This window comes from Lathamus discolor, chromosome 10 (genome assembly GCF_037157495.1).
Source record: "Lathamus discolor isolate bLatDis1 chromosome 10, bLatDis1.hap1, whole genome shotgun sequence".
Taxonomy (NCBI): Eukaryota; Metazoa; Chordata; class Aves; order Psittaciformes; family Psittacidae; genus Lathamus; species Lathamus discolor.
In genome coordinates, this window is record NC_088893.1 from 18,499,572 (window position 1) to 18,519,401 (window position 19,830).

Here is a 19,830-nt window from a genome sequence, read left to right on the forward strand (position 1 = left end):
AGACACTGACTTTTAGTAAGGACTATTGCAAAAAAAGCATCATCTCCCCTTCCAGCTGAAATGAACTCCCACTGCTTTTCAGGCAGCGCTGAGCTCTATTTTGGTGGATTTGGGGGTTTTGATGCACACGTAATGCTGGTTGGAATGATGACAGGGGGATTATAGTTTTGCTGCTGGGAGGAAAAAGAATAAGGCCTAATTCTTTACTGTAGTATCCAGCCTGGATTACAGAACACAGTAAGGAATTACCACAGCGACACTTCCAAAACCAACCCCAAACCTTTTTAAACTGGCAATTTAGAATACGTGGAAGCTCTGATACAGACACAAGACCTGGCTATGTGGGTACACAGCCAAGTTCTGAAGAATCACTGCATTAAACCTGCAGGCCTGTTTTCTTCTGGTGGCGATTCATTTATCCCTACCCCTAAGGGAAACTAATGGGGCACCTCTTTAATTATTAGAAGGCATTTAAAGCTATATTACAGTATCAGGATGTGAATACAGGACAGATTTAGATGACAACGTTTTACAAGTTAGTAAAATACAATCTCCCTGCAAAATAAAAGCTATTAGAACACATTAGCATCAAACCTGGCCATCAAGGTCCCTCTGGCACTGATTTAATGTGCGACTTTGAGCAGAACAGTTACATCTATTTCCTTATCTATAAGCTGGCAGCTACCAATTTCTCTTCCTCATACAACTGAGGATGCACAGAATCAAGTTAAGCTCTGGTGCAGAGGCAGAGACATCCAGTGGAGACAGTTATATCATGGATTAACCTTCTGTAAAGTGGTATCAGGCACGGAGTGGACTGAAAAGGAGCCCTTCAGAAGAGATAGAGAGCGAGAGCAGAAGGTCTTGCACTAAGGTTATGTATTTAACAGTTGTACATGAAATAGTTATATATAAAAACTTTGTTAAGTGCTTTTCTCCAATTTAAAAATCTAAAGAATGCAAAAATAAGGCATTCAATATTTGAAAAAGTACAGATTTACAAAATGTGTATATTCTGTCATGAAAACTCCACACCAACAGTATACACTTGGAAAAAAAATACAAACAGGATATATTACAAATTTATGCAGCAATAACTTAGTTCAGACCATGCAATAAAAAGGACGTTAATCAAGATACACAAGCTTGAAAGTTTCCTAAACTGGAGGGCTTAGATTTTGGTTGCAAAATGAGTTTTGATGCGAATTCTTAGAACTGTGGCACTTGAGATCTGTGGCGGCCTTTCTATTGAGACTTAAATGGTACATGATTACGAGGAGGGAGAGGAACAAAGCGGCCGTTACGAATCATTCCAACTTTGTTCCACGATAGCTGAAACTCTTTTCTCATATTCACGTTTGTTCTCCTGGTAGAGTTGTGCTGCCTGGCTGTTTGCTGGGCTGTTGGGGTTAGGTTCATCAAGCAGAGACTGTAAAAAGGGGAAAACAAAACATGAGACAAAATGAGACATTTCAAATAAAGATTCACAGCTCTCAAATCCAATGTGTTTCAGGGGGCAGACACGGCTCAGAAGAGCCCAAGTGAAAAAACACCCAAGGTGAACTCATGGTTAGGCACCTGTAATTATGTTACTGAACCTCAAATGAAACACTGCATAAGGATTAACACTGCCAGGTCCACAAACCTAACAGATACGTGGCCATTTGTGCCAGAGAGCAGTAGGATGCTAACTGGTTATTTGGTAATTATACTGCTATTGTCATTCAGGACTAAATAGGGGCTTAAGATGCCTCCCTACAAAACCTCACTGTAGAAAAACAAAACCAAACACGTAGGAGATAAGGAAATGCACGTTTCTGCTGTGCCAGGCCATTCCAAGTAAATCAGGTTTCAGCACTGCCTCCTTGAGGACTTTATGGGACAGGGCTCCAAGATAAAGCTCCGTGTTTCAAACACTAAGCAAATCTGCACATGTGATGTCCTGTTTTGACTAAAAACTGTCAAAAGAAATCCAAAATCGCTTTTTCCTGCAAAAACCTTATTCTGGCAAATCTGTAGCTCAAAATTAATAATTACATAGGTTGGCACCTTAACCTTCCTAAAAGGTTAGGTCTAAAAACCTAACCTGATCTAAAAAGCCACTGCTTAGTTCAAAGTATCTGAAGTCCCCCTTGAGGCAGATTCCTGGCTAGCCCCACCACTGAGCTGTGCATTCTGGAAGAGATGCTAACAACGGAATTATTTGCTCAAACAGATGCAAAGTTACCTGAATTGAAGTTAAAATAGATGAAACATCGTATGTTGGACTCCAGCGATTCTGAAGAATATCTAAACATATGCTACCATCTGCATACACTGTAAGCACAACAGAGATGTCATTTAGAAACAGTCAGAGTTATGTTACAGGTTGTTCATTACACTGTTCAAGGCAGAGTTACTGTTCCAATTCAGACTGTGCTTAAACTGATGCTTTAGGGAAGAGGACAGCAATTGTCTCACAACCTTCTGTAGTGTGACACCCTGTGTGTTGAAGGAGATGTATTACTGGAAGAACACTTCTGAGGAAAGGAAGGAAGGTCTAAAGATTCTGGCATTAGCAAGGGAAATGGTAGACTTGGTTTCATGCTCCTCTTGTGTAACTGGTCTGTGCTGCAGAGAAGAGGCCTTCCAGAGAGCAGCAATGTGCCTACTTGCAGCCATCATGCACTGAACAGCGGCAGTTCTCACCCTCTTATCACGTACTCTAAGAGACACTCCAAGGCAGACAATACAGGAGTGTGCCTGAAAATCTACTTCTGTGCTGGTCATTAAGCTCAATACGCCCGGCAAAGTGCGCTTCCAGCTGGGAAAGGCAACTGTATCCTGGGCTGCACAACCGGAGTGCAAGCAGCAGCTGAGGGAGGGGATTCTCCCCGTCTGCTGTGCTCTGGGGAGACCCCCCTGCAGTCCTGATCCAGTTCTGGGGCAGCAGCACAAGAGGGACGTGGAGCTGCTGGAGTGAGTCCAGAGGAGGCCATGGAGATGCTGCGAGGGCTGGAGCAGCTCTGCTCTGGAGCCAGGCTGAGAGAGCTGGGCTGGGGCAGCCTGGAGAAGAGAAGGCTCCTGAAGGGGAGACCTGAGAGCAGCTCCAGTGCCTAAAGGGGCTGCAGGAAACCTGGAGAGGGGCTTGGGACAAGGGCTGTAGGGCCAGGCCAAGGGGAATGGCTTGAACCTGCCCGAGGGGAGACTGAGATGAGCTCTTAGGCAGAAGCTCTTCCCTGTGAGGGTGCTGAGGCGCTGGCACAGGGTGCCCAGAGAAGCTGTGGCTGCCCCATCCCTGGCAGTGTTCAAGGCCAGGCTGGATGGGGCTTCCATGGCTGCACATTCTCCCCTATGCTAGTACTGGCTGGCACAGTGAAGCAAGTGAAGGCATGGACTTGGTTGAAATCTCACCTGACAGAAATAAGTGACATCTGGCCACATCAGTTCCCTCCCCCGATTCATGATGTGGCTGCATATACCTGATGGCTGTTTAACGGAAGGGGGCAGGAATCTGCAGCCAGAATTGCCTCTTTAAGCCAACCAAATGCTCACAGGCTTTAGCTACCGTGGCTAAATATTGATTAGAAAGAGACAGATAGCTGCTGCTTAACAGCATCATAACTCTTAATTCTTCATCCTGTCCTAGCCATCCACTCAGGAGGTGGCAGTGAAGAGAAACAGAGAGCTGTTAAAGCATTCAGGAGCTCCATGGACTACACGACCACACCACAGTATTTAATGAGTCTTAGGGCTAAATGAAAGGCATTTACTCACCATTTGGATGGAACATTTTTGATAAAAACCTAACAGTTGGAGGCTTGTTGGGATATTCTTCTGAGAATTCTATTACTAGTTTAAAAGTACCTGAAATACAAACAGAAATACAATCAGGTAACTAGCAACAAAAGAACACTTCCAGGAACATACACAACGTAAGTTCTGTGCTCCGTGATCAGTATTTCTCCTCACCATTATAGAAACAAACAACAGAATCTGGTTTCTTTTCATGTGTTTCAAGGGATGATAGAACTATGGAATTACTACTTAGTGACAGTCAGAAACCCAGCAGCAGCTGGGGGACTCACTGCACACATGGCAAAGGCAGCTACATCCAATGGCAATTATCCCTCCCCTTCTTCTGTGACCCAACATGCCGCTTCCATGGATTTTGGTGACTTTAAGGTGTTTCATTAAGAAGGCACCGTGGTGCCAGCAAAGAAACCCTGGAATTTCATCAGCGGCAATCTCAGCCTTTGGAGCTCACGACTGATTCACTGAAAACCTTTATTATGGATCAGTGAATAATTTACTGTAACTCCTCCAACCCAACACAGAGACAAACCCATCTGCTGCCAATTACTGCAATAATACTATAATTATTAAACTCATTATTCCTCATGTGCCTAAGGGAGGTTCATTACACACCAACTTTCATGTTTATGTACCAGTTGAGTACTGCCTCCCCCTCACCGAGCTCTACATTCAGAACAACTCAAGATTCTTCACCTGTTCTTCATTAGGAGAACAGAGATGAATCAAATGTGCCACCAAGATGAAGCCAGAGAAGCACATTGTCTTGTTGAGCTTGGCTATGGAAAACACATCTGGCAGCAGCAGAGCAGCTTCCCCCACTAAAAGCTCTGCTGTATATGTACAAATAGGTCTCAATACAAGCGTTGCTTTGCAGCTAACTAAACAGCAACAAGACACCGCTTACATCAAAATACATGTTTGTATAACCCGTGAGGCCTTACTCCTTCACTTGCTTAGTTTGTTCCATATACAGATAACATCTCTTACTTGTTAATACTGGCCATATTTATAAGAATGACAGGGATATAGAAGTCAGCAGCTTACCATCTTCAAAAGGTGTCCCTTCTGGCCTGAAAAGTTTAAAACATGAACTCCAGTTACAAAACGATCATTACCAGCTTCTAAAGAACAATAGTAAACGTTCATCTTCCTCATCCTCCCCAAGATATAGGTAGAGGCAGTGATTTAAACACCTAGAGAGTTATCCAGAGGCAACCTCTGAGCACTGTGTGGTGTCTAAGACACTTTCCCATAATCAATCTGCGAGTTGGGATATCTACCTCATCTTCATCCCAAGCAATACATATGTCATTACATCATTAGATGGAATTAATGAGGAAATCACTAGAAAACATTCGGTTTCATGAAAGGATACTAAGGGCATTCCGATTTTGCAGGATGCAGTGTAACTTTCCAGACAGAACCTGTGCCCCCTTCTCCTGGGAATCAATCCAATCCCTGCTAACACATCTGGATTTAATGGCTGAGAACAGGCGGCTCTTATGTACTTTAGAAAGGAATCCTGCTTTGTCATAACCCACCTCCTACACAGCTTAACCTATTTATTAACCCGTGTGCAAGTTGTAGTCAACAAAACAAGGTGAAAACATTCTACATTTGTCTGTCTTACACTTCCTGTGTTACCCCCAAAGCCAGATTCTTACCACAACAGCACACTGGGTCATTTTATTAAGTTTGCTGGCTTTATGTACATAAAAGAGGAGGAGAACTGTAAAAACAACCCCCAGGGTTTGGTACTTTCAGCCCTTCGAGATAGAATTTTAGAGTGATCAAAAGCTCTTACCCAAATATAACTGCGTTCCATTGCATTATGTTATTCTCAGACGGTGCACCACTGACACCCACAGGAGGGTCTTCTTGCAACCTAAGAATGACAAATACAGAATGACAAGCTCTATATAAATGAAATACTTCCGCCTGCGAGTACAACTGAACAGTAATATGCAGATTTAATACATATTTTCTCATTCCAAATCAGAAAATACACAAAGCATTACAGGCAGATGATGAGTACTCCAAAAAACAAGCCTACAACGCACACAGACCAATATGTTACAACAGCCCAACAGGTTAAGTGTGCAGGGAGCAAAGTAATATTAAAGCATCACGCAGAGCTGGAATTTACAGTACATCATGAACCATGGAAAAGCAACCACTGCTGGCTGCCACAGTGAGGAAGAGAACCAACTGCGGCCACAGATGGGAGCTGAGAAGCAGCCGGTGACACTTCTACACACCCTCAGTGGGACTAAGTGCAAGGGACTGTCAACGGAGCTTTTCCTGCTCCCAGATCCGTGTGCGCGCGATGTGGCTAAATTCGGTGCAAGGCTGTTTGGACCAGCAAGCTGATTGCTTCTAAAAGGAGCAAAGGGGAAACTTGTGCACAGCTCCCTCTCACCAGCTCAATGATGTGTTTATCTCTAGAGTAACCATGGAAGCTTTCAAAATTCTTCTTAGCTCCTTAATCCGTGGACTAGGGAGAAGCACATTATTTACTGCAAGCCACATCAACTCAGGCCACACCGAAATACGTATCACAACAGGCATGGGATCCAGATCCTTCTGCACACCAAGGACCCTGAATGGTGTAAACCAGCAAGCCCCAACCATGGAGCAATTTGACTTCAGTGACAGCTCCTCTTGAGTCAGATGAGAACACAGAAAACACAGTGGCTGCCCCTGCTCCAACAGCCACTGTGGAGCATTAACACGAGGTTTGGCTGTAGTACACTTATGAACCAGCACCACCAAGAGCCCCGCAGGCCAAGGGACAAACTCTTAACTAAACATCAGTGTGTAAGTGCAGGTTTATCCAGGGCTGATGCTGGTGTCCTGCACTTGCACTGTGATAAAACTGGATGTGATGTGGACGCTAAGCAATGGCATTGCCCTGTGGTGACATCCAGAAGCAAGGCTCACATGCCATCTAAGCACTGTGTTTACATCCTGGCTCCCCGAGCACACACAGTTCGGACAGCTCAGTCCCAACAGCATAAATCCCCTTCTATTTTGGTCCGGGAGAGCAGGAACGGGACTTCTTCCTGCCTGACAGCCAGGCTGCCTGCCAACAGCAATGCCTAAGCTTCCAGCCTGACAAACACATCTGAGGGATGGCTTTGGGTTTCAGACCGACTGAAAAGCTCATGTGCACCCTGCTGTCAGAGGGGCTAACTGCAGAAAGGCTGCGGCCAGGGCTGGAAATTGGAAGTTAGAGCCAAAAAGTGCTCAGAAACCTCTAACAGCTCAGGGAAGATGCAGTATTCGTGGCCCCTTTTTAACAGTAACAACAATGATGGTAGAAAAGGTAATGAGTTTTGCTGTTGGTTTAGTCAAATAACTTAGAGGGGATACAAAATCTGTTGAACTCTTCCCATTGCTCCTGACAAGCACAGCACGCAAAAGGAGTTTACATCTAACGAAGTGAAGCAGACTTCACACGGTTTGCTTTTCAGCATGAGGTACAAGTATTAGGCTGAACAACCTGACACGAAGAAGTTGCATGAGCTTTTGGAGGATCGAAGCTGTCAGATATTTGCTAAATCAATTCGATTTACTCTGGTTACTGGGCTGGGTTCTCCCCAGCTGCAAAGTCTCCTCCACACCCTCAATTGCAAGATTAAACCAATCCTGCCAAAATCATAAACTCATCCCCCCACATCTGATTGCAATCTTGGGAAGCGACTTAGTCCCTCGCCCTGGCACAAAATCCCTGTTCACGTCATCGGGGTAACAGGACACAATAAACCAGATGAACATCCTGGTTTGGGCTGAGCAGGAGTCAAGCAACACCCGCTCAGCAAACACCAACACGCAGACCCAAGGTGAAGGCCCCACATCCCCAAAGCATCCAACTTCTTGTAGGTCCACAACTCAAAGCTCCATCGCTGGGGCTCTGCATGCAATCACCTGAAGCACCTACAACACATGTCAACTGTTTACCGATGCATTTTCAGGTGCTGGTAGAACAGAGCTATGCTAAAAAAAGATGTGATATCAAAGCTGACTCACCTCCAACAACAACCGAGCGGCCCCAGTGCGGTACACCATACTGTACAGCTACAGGAGAACCCCCCCAGCCTTTTCCCACACGCTCTACATGTGTTTACATGTCAGGCTGGAAATTAATTAGCCCAGAGCCTGCGGTTCGGTCATTAACACTTAAAAGAGCACAAGTAATAACTGCTTCTTTAGCAGCCTGTATATGTTATACCAGATTCCTCCCGACTTAAACCTTCAGACGATACAGCATGCACACCAACACATTAAAGGGCGTTTTGCTCGGCACCAAACGATGTGTTTACCACTTCTTCCTGCTTCCTTTCCAGCTGCCCGTCCCGAGCGCCTGTTTTCCAGGAGCCTTGAACCCAACAGGCCTCCAATGCACCTCAGCCCTGCCGGGGCTCCGCAGAAACCCGGGCCCGGCACCGGGACCCCTGTGCGCGGAGGCGGGTGCAAGGAGCTCGGCGCCCGGCTCCGCACCCCCGGGCCCTATGGGGGTACCCCGAGAGGGCCGCGACCCGGGGCCTGCCCTTGCTCTGAAGGCGCCGTCCAACTTTTATCCTCAGACGCCCCCAGCCGTCGGCGCCCAGCGCGAACAAAGCCGGCCCTGCCCGGGCGGAACCCCCTGCCCGCCCCCGGGGGTCGCTTCCCCGCGGGGCACGGGCTCGGAGGGCGGACCCGGGGAGGACGGGGGCTCGGTGCCAGCCCCCGGTCTCAGCACGAAGCAGCGCGGCCGGACGGGCGGCCCGGGACACGCCGCTGCGGCTCCTCGCTGTGCCCCTGCCCGCAGGGACGACCGGGGAAGCCCCAGCGGTGCGGGCCGGGACACGGCCCCGCAGCCGGGCGGCGCTGCCCCCAGTGCCAGCACGGCCCTGGCCAAGTCGCGACCGGCGGTGCCGGGGCCCCGCTCACCTCTTGAAGTCGCGCATCAGCCTGCGCCGCGCCGGGGTAGACATGATGGCCGCGGGGAGCGAGTCCGCGGCCGCGGCGCCGCCTCCCTCCGCCGGCCGCACAAACAACCCGCAATGGCGGCTCCCTCCGCGGGGGGCGGGCCGCGCCGCTGGGCCGGCCCATGTCGCGGCGGCGGCGGGGGGGGAAGTGGAACCGGAGCCGGGCCGGGCCGGCCCACCGCGGCGCCGGGGGTGGTGCTACCTGCGCGCACAGAGGCGGAGCGGCCGCGCTCGGCGCCGGGGCTGCGTCCCTATGGGAGGCTGCCGGGCGCAGCGCGGCTGCGGGAAGCGATGCACCATTTTCGCTGGTTTTAGCCCCATTACCGCCGCAGACGGGGCAGGTCTCTCTGAAGTCATGGCCTGATTCTTCGGTGGAGCTTTGGCCGCGATTCCACGTGTCTCCTTGCTTCTCTCCGAGACGATTTGAAGGAGGTCAAACCACCACGAGACTCATAACGAATGGACAGAAATAAACGTCGTCTTCATCCTCTTGCCGCCGGCAATCCGTGCGCTGGGGTTTAATACAGCACAAAGCTTGTCTCACTGCAGCAGGGTTACTGGGATAGCCCCTGAGCCAGACAGCACTGCTTGGAATTGGTGCCTCAAACAGGTCGGGATCTGCTGCGCGGACTCGGGCTCTCAACGCTCTTAACCCTGCGTCCCACCTCAGTGACAATATTCAGACGCTAAAAGTGAGATAGGAGGGCAGGAACACATAATGAAGCCTGATCCTGCAGGGTCCAAGCTATTGCAAGAGGCTGGGCAATTAGAAACTCTCATTCCCTCACACTGAAACACCATTCCCCATGCTAGTGAGAAATAGCTGCCACCAAACCATCCTCTCTTCTGGATCTTCCTCCTCCCATCACACACACGTTTTCATTTACATCCCACCGATGCTCCCATCACAGGTGCAGTCCCCATGGATCAACACTGGGCCCAACACCGTTCGAGCGATCTGGATGATGGGATCAAGTGCACCCTGTTAAGGTCGCAGATGACACGAAACTGAGCGGGGATGTGAACACCTTGGAAGGGAGAGCCAAGATTCCAAAATCAGGGAAAATGAATAGGCCAAGTCATCTGTTAGAAATGGGGTTTGTCGTCATTCATTGCAGCAGCCACCGAGGAGTACAGGAGGGGAGTGGGAGGGGTAAACTCTGCTATGCTGCTCCTCAGGAGAGGATCCTTCTTCCCAAAGCACTCGGGATCAACGATAACCCACCAGGTCGTGTGGAAATAAATGACCGCATCCTTAGGTTTTATATAGGCGCACGTAAGTGGAGCCACAGTAAGAGAATTCAGGAGCTGATTTAACCCCCACAGCTGGAAGCAGCCTCTGAACCCCCACAGCATACTCAGGGTGTAACTTCCATGTACCCTGACTCCAGACCCACCTCCTCGAGACCATGACCCCCCTGCTTCAGGAACCGTCACGAATGGAACTGCTGGAACAAGTCCAGAGGAGGCCACGAGGATGATCAGGGGCTGGAGCACCTCCTGTATGAAGACAGGCTGAGGAAGTTGGGGCTGTTCAGCCTGGAGAAGAGAAGGCTGCGTGGAGACCTCATAGCAGCCTTCCAGTACCTGAAGGGGGCCTATAGGGATGCTGGGGAGGGACTCTTCATCAGGGACTGCAGTGACAGGACAAGGGGTAACGGGTTCAAACTGAAACAGGGGAAGTTTAGATTGGATATAAGGAGAACCGGCACAACCACGACCCGCGCTCGCCACCGGGGGGCGCCCTTTTGAGGCGAACCGGAAACCCGCCCACGCGTGCGTCTGACGTCACCGCGCCCCCGCCCCGCCCGTTGCCATGGCAGTAGGGCCTAGCGGCACAGGCGGAAGTGAGACGCCCGGTGCCCGGCCCGTTTTGTCCTCCGGAGCCGCGCCGGGAGCGCTGCGCAGCACCGGCCGCACGGAGCACCGCATCTTGGGGGCTGCCCCTCCGCAGCCCCCGGTGAGGAGGCCCCCGAGCCCGGCGCGCCTCAGGCGGGGCTGTTTTCCAACGCACCCTGAACCGTCCGTGGCCCGGTGCGATAACGCAGAGGCCCGGCGGCCGGCCGCGCCGGTCACACCCTTCTTCCAGGAAGGTGGGGCCGTGTTCGCTGTTGTCATTGTAGATGACACGGTGTTGAAGGTGGGCTTGGAGAAGGGACGGCTCCTTAAGGGGAGAGCTTAGAGCAGCTTTCAACGCCTAACGGGGATCCAGGAAACCTGGCGAGGGGCTTCGGACAAGGGCCCGTAAGGAAAAGCCAAGGGGAATGGCTTTAACCTGCCCGAGGGGAGACTGAGCTGAGCTCTTAGGCAGAAGCTCTTCCCTGTGAGGGTGCTGAGGCGCTGGCACAGGGTGCCCAGAGAAGCTGTGGCTGCCCCATCCCTGGCAGTGCTCAAGGCCAGGTTGGACACAGGGGCTTGGAGCAAGCTGCTCCAGTGGAAGGGGTCCCTGCCCAGGGCAGGGGTTGGAGCTGGAGGAGCTTTAAGGTCCCTTCCAACACAAACTTTTCTTGCCCTGCTCCTTAGGGGTTCTTCAGCCAACCCTTGTCACCAACCACCACAGGGGCCCAGTGCCAGCACCACTGGACAGTTTTGATGGAACAGGATGGAAAATGCCTGCAGGGCAGATGGGCACAGGTTACCTGCCAATAACAGACTGCCATAGAGATGAATATGAGTTGTCTGTTCGGTTTCTATGATAACAGTGCTGTATTTAGAGATAAACCTTGCTCTGCTTTCCCTGAATCTGGAACCAGAGCCTAACAGTATCTTTGACCTTGTATTAGGCACATTATACGTCACCATTTTAATTTAGCTTTTATAGGAGTATTTTCCTTTGCCAAGGTTGCATTGTGTGCAGAGATTCACATGCAGGAGACTGCTTCTCCTGTATCAGCTGAATTACAGGTGCCACCCCCCACACAGCAAAAAAACCACATATATTTCCCCTGTGTGGGGTCTTCTAACTCCAGTTCAGGAGCCCAGTACCATCGTGTCACCACATAATCTGTATAAACCTCACCAGGGGTAGCTAATGTTTAAGCAAGACCAAAATCACAAAGTTTAGTAATTCCACTTTGTGTTAACAAATTACTCTAAGGGAAGAGCATGGTCTGTAACAAAGAAAGGAATAAAAATAAACCCCACCAAAACCGCGCTCTGAAACAGTTTAATAAGAAGCAGGTTCTGTTTGCTTCCAAAGTTCTCAAGGCATGGAAACACGGACTGATAAAAACCTTCCAGCAGCTCCAGACTTGCCTCTGTGAGGCACACAGTGCCCTCATTTCCCAAAGTCATCAATGTCCCAATACAATTAGCAACTGCTTAATACAGGTGAGGAGTGGAAGAGAGACAGATTCCTGCACCATACCCTGCCTGTCAGCAGCAGGACAGGCCAAAAGTGATTCAAAGAGATGAGATGGCAGAAGGACCGGACAACACAGCAACTTGGAAGCTTTTCCAAGCATGTAATCTATTCCCACTAAAGATTTTATTCTCTATTTTATAAAACTCTCTTATATCCACCAACCATTAGAGAACTCTGCAGAGGAGGTTTTGGACTGCAGAGAGGAGTGATAATTCCTGCCTGTATGCTCTCATTCATGCTGTGAGGTATGTTACCATTATTCTTACTGATCACAACAGCAGTGCACTGCAGTAGTTATTCTGGCAGTGCTGAACTATAAGCTCGCAGGTAAACAGCTTTTTAACAAGCCAGGCTAATGCCTTTATTCTCAAACCTCAAACCCAGTTTATAGAGCAGAATGAGTCAGCGGGAAGGACCTGCTTTTATCCATCCTCCTCTGAGAGGAAGCACAGGGAGGAATCCAGAAGTGGATTGGATTCATTTCAGTTTTGAAAACAGCACTCTTCTGGATGGAAGAGTTTGAATTCCTGAAGTCCAGCATCCTAAAAATGCAAGGAAAAGGTTTCCCCAGCTCATTACCTTTAGAAATCCCACTCAGTTGCAATCTGTTGCCCTAACTCATGTGAGGAGTTCGGTGGGTTTAATTCCACATATGAAGAATGAGGCACATCAGAAATGGCTAATTAAAGAAGTGGGGATTTCAGAAGGGAGGTTCAGGAGTGTCAGTGCCAGGCTGCAGTTTTGTAAGTATTTCAGTTAATTTAAATTCACTGATGCTACAATTACTGCATTCACTGAGAGGCAGTAGCAGACACTAATGGCTTTGAAAAAAAGCATTCTGTTCAGACATCAAACCTCCTTTCTCCTGATGTCAGGAGGAATGGGAATGGATTTAGGTTTTGCCATTTCCATTAAGCAAAATCAAAAATCCAATAGGCAATTTCCTGTCATCAAAAGATCTGAGAGAACAGATGGAGGAAGAATAATCTAATTGAGATGCATTTTCATTTTTACTAGCTTGCTCTATTTCATTTTTAACAGCATACCTAAAATGTCTTCCACAAAGAGAGCTTGTTCAGTAAGTCTTAAAATAAATGGCAAGCAAAAAGCTCTTTTACAAAGCCAGGATGGTAGTGGTGATACCAGGCACTTATAACAACTATTAACAACCCAAACACTCCAACACAAGTGGTGAAGCCTCTGTTGAGCAAAGGCCAGCGAAGCTGTCACCAGCAGCAGCTTTTCTGACTCATTCTTTCCCTGGCAATAGAGAATTCCCAGTTGCTGCAGGGAAATGAAGGATGTCATTCAGCTGTGGGGGACGGGGAAGAGGAAAGACCAGGGGCCAAGCTTCCCTCCTGCAGCTGAATTACAGCATTGGAGAGAGTTTGCTCCTTCCCTCTCTGGTTCTGTTATATCCTTCCATATCTCTGACCCTTGCAGTGGGAAATGCATTTAACTCTCCAGAGCCAATGGTTTTGCTGACAATGGGTTGACTCATTTACAGATGCATTTTCAGGTGCTAAATTATGACAATTAAGTTTAATACTTGAAACCACATGGAGCTTTGACATGTATGAGAGAAGAAAGGGAAAGCAGTTATCCATTTGGCTACTCTCATTCCTCAGAAGTCTTTGTAACCCTTCAAAATCCTGTCACAAACATGTTAAGAACTTCCAGGAGGATTTTGTCTGAGTGTGTTTATTTGGGTTTCTTTTAGGTTTCCCTAAAGATGAATCACAGACAGCCAGCATAAAGGGACATTATAAAGGACCCACTGCAGAAGTGGCCACTATCACCCAGCTGCAGTAGCTGGAAGCAAAGTGGAAATGGAGGGACAGAGGATGGTCTTTCAGAACAAGGACATGACACAGGAAGACAGTGTCTTCCTGTGCATTTAAAGGGGTATTAGTCCATCTATTTCAGACATCTGATTGACTTTTTTAGGTTAGAAGCTCCTGGTTTTCATTGAACAGCCATTGAAGAGAAGCAGAACTCCTCAGGAAATACTTCACATCACCCCAACCAGGCAATAATTAAACTCTAAAATCACATTTCTAACCTGCTTGTGGAAGAATATCTCTGTTTTATTGGGACAGGGATCCTGCCTTTCACACCTGAGCCCTTTATTTTAACAAACTCCACAGACAGGCAGTGTTTCCTATTCCATGCTCAAAAACTGCATGACTGTAAGCACTTGAGGCTCTGTCTGTGTGTGAATGACATCCACAGAAGGGCAGGGCAGCTCACACAAATGCAAACTGGAAATAAAGGTATAGGGATGGATTGTTGTCTGTAGAGAGAAGAGGGCAGCAAGGGAGGTGAAAAAGGTCTGAGTTGCTATATAGCTGCCACAGCTACCTTGATAGTCCGTTCGTAACACCTAACAAATGAGAGGGGTATTTTGGGACAGTCCTCAGCCAGTGGAGTGCTCCTAAAGGGAATATGTTCTCCAGTATAATTTAGATAAGACTCTGGGGCCCTTACCTACCCTAGAACTGGGAGCTAAAATAACAACTCACCTTCGAGCCACCCGCTGCACCAATTCAGCAAGATGAGCCAAAACTCATGAACTAGGTTACAGAGCAACAGAACAAGGTCCAGACATCCCAGATGTTACTGAAGGAGGTGCAATGACAGAAAACTGTGAGAGCATGTGAGAACAGACACCAAATACCACTAGATAAAAAGCTACCTAATAACCTAATTATGGGAATTACAAATAACCCAATGATATGAACAGATATAATTTTATAACTATGCACACAATGGTAAACTGTCCTCCATTTGTGTGTGTGCAACAAAGTTGAGATATTCAGAGGAGCCTGAATATGTCCCCAAAAGCCTGTATATCCCTACAGCTCTGTATGAGCTCTCACAAAACATTAATTGTATGTTCTCCTACACAAGAGTGGATTCAGAGCGACTGGCCAAGTGTTCACTGTGCTGAGCCTGCTCCTCAAGAGGCATAAATTATAATGGAAAAGCACTGGATTGTGGCCCTTTCCAGAGCAAGGAGAAATCACCCAGTGAACAGTGAAGAGAAAACTTCAGACAGAGGCTGAGTAAAGCAAACGCCCCAGCGTAAACAGCAGGTAAAGGTTATCAGCTAACGTACAAAGAGAGGTCAGTGGGTTACGGCAGCTTAGGAAATGCAATGTTTAGTTTTAACTTGCTGCACACTCAGCTTGGCCACATTTCTACGAGAACCTCCATACAGCACTTTGTATAATACTTCTAAAAAACGTTTACCAGCTTTCTTTATGACACAAAGCGGGCATCACGGTGCGATGCTGCATTAAGCACTGTTTTGAAGGGCTTTCTCTCCATGCCCTCGGTGCTGTGGGGAGCGCAGCAGCCAGCAGGTGAGGCTGTGGAGCCTTCTGAAACCAGGGGATTTCTCCCATCGCTCCGGACAGATCGCAGTGCTGCATCCACTCCCAACAAGGATTATTCTACAAGCTCCGGGTTTGCCTTCACCCTCGGAAATCCCAGAGCAGGAATACGAGTGCTGTATCTACGGTGTGTTGTATACAGATGTAGTGTTGGTATTTTCTGCTGCAAAGAACTTGAAACTATCTTTGTGATCTTTGCTGACAAGCTCCATTTGTAATGTATACAACAGGCATTATCCTTGGAACTAATAAGGAGGTACTTGGCTCTCTGAGTTGTTAAAGAACAGATTTACTTTAGATGCTGGCATATAATTTTAAGAGAAAATATTCTTTAATATAACTTTTTGCTATCAGATTCTCACCGGAGCTGAAATCCAAATTCTTACAAGAAACAAGATTAAACTCTCCTTCCAAGCACAGTGGGAATAACAAAGATGTAGAATTACTGAAAGATGCTTGGTTTAATGCCTGTGAGAATGGTCCAGGATTTGGGAAAGTGAGAACTTAAAGTATTAAGTATTTATTGCAGCATAAAATTGTTCTTACAACACACATGCTGGATGAGCTCATGGGCTTGTATCTAATCAGCATCACTGCAGTGGAAAAGTGAATGTTGATTTTGAGGGAGAAGCATTTCCAACATAAGGGAAAAAGGGTGCAGAATGCATCCTCAGAGACTTCTCATGTTGATAGTTTCCTACTTTTCCCATCTAATGGTGCTTGTATTTTACAGCTGGTTTTAGACACCAGCATCAAAAACTTACGAGCTTGCTAAAGGATCTTCCAGCTAGGGAATATGGGACATCTTTTGGGGTCTGTGCATTACTATGGAATTATCTTCTCTCGCATCTGTTGGCTTATTCCAGGCATGATAAGAAAACCCTGGGCTGACTGTTCCAGCTGGTGTTTTGTCATTGTTTCCAAAACCAAAAGACAGTAAATGAAGGTTGTATGAAACCAGCTCTGATTGTAGAGTCAGCACTTGCTGAGTTGAATACTGGGAATAACAGTCAGTAAAAAACAACAGCAAAACTTGGCTGCTAGAAATTTCCTGAACTGGAACAGCAAACAGGATTATTTTTAGTTCAGGATTTAATGTTTTATCATTTACAGGGAAAACAGCTGCCAGATGAAAAACATTACGTACGGTTTGAACAAAAGGCATTATTCCCGTGTGCTGAACATTAAACAACACATTTCTACAGGGTATGGTTCTCAACAATCTCTGCTTCCCAAGGTTCCCATCCCCAGCATCATCAATGGAAATAATGTGAAAAAGTGAGAAGGCACATTTTAGGCAAAAACCCATTTTTGGTGTGTGTTCACGCTGGGTGAGGAGATGCTGGAGTTCATGGTCACCATTGCCCAGGAAACCCCTTTACTCCTGAACAGCGATTGTAGGCTGTAGCTTGGTGAGCAGCATGCCAGGCATGAGGATTTAAAAACATTTAATGCTTTTTATTGTTAAATATGTAGTAGTTAAATATTAACTGTGAAATTACCTATTTAGACTTCACAGAGCCTAATTTTGTATCTGTTTACTCTGTATAATTAGAAGCCAGACTTAACTTTGGCTGCAGCCTTTTATCCCACCAACTAAACATGTTTCATCCACAAGTGTTCTGAAACTTCACTTTAAAACTGTTTCCAAACAAATATTCAGTACAGCTCCACTAATGTTTCCTTTGGCAGCAGCTCTGCCCTGTGCAGCCCAAAGTCATGTTGTTTGTTTCTAGTCCCACATCTTTCCCTGAGCTGTGCTGGCGTAATTGCACATGGGGTTGTGCAGTGAACCTGGGCAAGGATTTGATTCAGACTAAAATAACCCAAAGATGGTTATTTTGAACTTGGATCATTTTCTTGCGCAACAGCCTCACTAAGATGCAGTGGCACCACTGAGACAGTAGCTTGGGAAGGGAAGAGTGAGGGGGGCACAGGGAAAAGGGTGGCTGCTTCATCCAAGATGTGAAACCACAAGCTTAGCCTTACAAACTGAACCCCCTACAGTGATTTTGGCCTGGTCAGTATCTGAATCAAAAAGGGGTAGTAATTGCATAGCTGTGATACTGTAGTCATGTTTTAGTTACATTTCTCCAATATCCCTGTGTAAATTCACTGACTGTATTGTGGGTTAATACCATGCTACTGGGATTAGTATACATAGGTAACATACAAAGAATCTGCACAATCATGTATGATTAGGGAAAGGATGCAAACGTGCCTTTCTGGGAAGACGATCTATTAGAGAAGAGAAATTCCAATTAAAAACCTAACAGGAAATTAACAGGTATTTGATGATTACCTTTGCTGTTTCCTGTTACCAGCCCGACTGATGATGCTCTGCAGCACGATGACCAGTCACTCATTAGTAGTGAGTTACTACAGTGTGACTGAAGAGACCAGGCAGTACCTTGACTGCTGGTGTTCACAGGGGTGAACTGATGATAAATCACCTGCAAAGGCAGTAAAAGAGACAGAATTAGAAAAATACCTAATGGAGGCGACCTGAACTGCTGCTCCACACATCTAACTGGAACTGGTGGGAGTTTGGGTTACATGAAAGCTGTGTTATTGGGGCTACTGGGAAAGCCTTGCTGGGGCTCTCTTGTCCAGCCTGTATTTTGGGGGAGAAGCAATTTCTGCTTGATCACTGCACTATCTGGTACTGCAGGGTATCTGTAAAGTAGCTGAAGAATCCTGCTGAGCAGCAAAGGTAATAAACTGGAGGAGTTCATGAGTGGTGTGGTCTAGAAGCCTTTTTATCATGGGAATTAGGAAGCAAATTCCACTTATTATTGCAATAACTATTCCTATTTATTGTCCTAGATTTACGATTTTCCATGAGCTTTCCTCTGTTGCATTTTCCAGGTGGTCACTGACATTGCTAGGAAAAACATACAGACACCCTAAGTGACACAGTGGGACTATCAAAGGGCTAGAAAGCTATGAAAAGCCTGGAATGTTAACAAAATAAATGGTAGAAAATAAAGAGCACTATTCTTATGTGGAAGTTTAAAATATTTATTATGTGGCTTTATAGCATGGTAACTACTTATTCAGCAATTAAAATACATAAAATATGAACAGAGGTTTGGATAACACCAAACAAAGTCACACCATCAAATTGGACAGCTTGGGCATGACTTAATTTCTTCCTATTTAGTCTTGCATTGGTTATTAAACTGAAGCCTCAGGATAGTGCAGCCTTCCTGTTCTTGCTCTGGCTAGGGACTTGCTGCCAGCCTGGTAATGCGGGAGCTGTGCCCCTGCTATGGCAGGATTAATGCAGCCTGACTGACAGCTACTGTCACAGCTGCCTAATGGGTTATCACGTGTGGGTGTGAAAAAGCCCCACTGGCCCTCTGAAGAAAGCAGATTTACTATAGATAAACCTTTAGTGACATCACCTGGGTGTAACAAACACTTTTCAATTCATTATTATTTGTGAAGTGTGCATCCTACACAGGGCTCCTCTTTACTGATACCAGCCCCCTGTCCCGTGCTCAAATGCTGGGACAATTGGAAGAGATTACATTGAGATTTAGATGCTAGGCTATTTTTAAAATCCCTTCCTCTCCTAATGCTTTTCCCCATATAATCCTATCTAAAAATGTATTTTGAGGGCTCAGGTTAAGTAGGGAAATGGGGACTTAAAGTCACCAAATCCAGGAAAAGCTCAGATTGGCTCAGGGCTAGAGCTCAGAAATGCAGATTGCATTCACTGCATCCTGGCTCAGGAGATGAAGGAGCATACCTCGAACATCCCAGAAGGAGAAACAGTACCTATAAGGCTCAAAAAACACCCCAAAAGGTGTGAAAGGCAGAACAAATCCTCCAGGAATAAATAATAAAACATTTTCCATTGGAATTAGCCAACTGGATTTGACACAAGCCTCGAGCTCTCTAGATCATGTTCCTGCCTTGCTGTGCTGCTGGCTAAGATGGTCTGGGGTAAATAATCTCAGTGCTGAACACGTCAGACTCCTCATCTGTGAGGTGACGGTGACTTTGCAAAGCCCACTGAGAGCTACTGATGGAAAACGCTATTCTGGAGTTGGTATTACAATATGCTGCTTTCGCCATAAGAGAGTGTTCAGATACAAACAATTATCAGGATTTAGAAGGGTGGTCAGAAAATCAACTGATCTCTGCTGCTCCATGCTTTCCCCCTGGAAAATGAGGAATTACATGTCTATATGCTGTATGCCTCCTGCCACACTGCAGTTAGCAAATATTACACCATGGAAAGAGAAAAATCCCAACACAAGCAGGAACCTCCCTGCTGGAAGAACCCCGGAAAAAGAAG

General features: G+C 46.8%; 1 protein-coding gene across 3 annotated transcripts; it reads right to left on the bottom strand.

Annotated features, from left to right (window-relative positions):
• Nucleotides 1-588: 588 nt before the first annotated feature.
• On the bottom strand, nt 589-17,935 carry UBE2B (ubiquitin conjugating enzyme E2 B). Of its 3 annotated transcripts, none has more exons than XM_065690349.1 (6): nt 17,827-17,935; nt 5,600-5,680; nt 4,840-4,865; nt 3,757-3,846; nt 2,228-2,316; nt 589-1,429 (listed from the first exon to the last, which is right to left on the bottom strand). In XM_065690349.1, the coding sequence occupies exons 2-6, from the start codon at nt 5,623-5,625 to the stop codon at nt 1,301-1,303; spliced, it is 360 nt and encodes a 119-aa protein (XP_065546421.1). In that variant the 5' UTR covers nt 5,626-5,680; nt 17,827-17,935; the 3' UTR covers nt 589-1,300. The 3 variants fall into 3 exon arrangements, with proteins under 3 accessions (XP_065546421.1, XP_065546419.1, XP_065546420.1); XM_065690347.1 differs by lacking the exon at nt 17,827-17,935 and adding an exon at nt 8,728-8,880; XM_065690348.1 differs by lacking the exon at nt 17,827-17,935 and adding an exon at nt 8,118-8,249.
• Nucleotides 17,936-19,830: the final 1,895 nt, after the last annotated feature.

Coding starts and splice junctions, on each gene's coding strand:
- UBE2B (XM_065690347.1), bottom strand. CDS start 8,771: ATGTCTACCCCGGCGCGGCGCAGGCTGATGCGCGACTTCAAGAG. Junction 2,317..3,756: donor AAAAATGTTCCATCCAAATG/GTGAGTAAATGC, acceptor TTGTGCTTACAG/TGTATGCAGATGGTAGCATA. Junction 1,430..2,227: donor CTATTTTAACTTCAATTCAG/GTAACTTTGCAT, acceptor CCCTTTTTACAG/TCTCTGCTTGATGAACCTAA.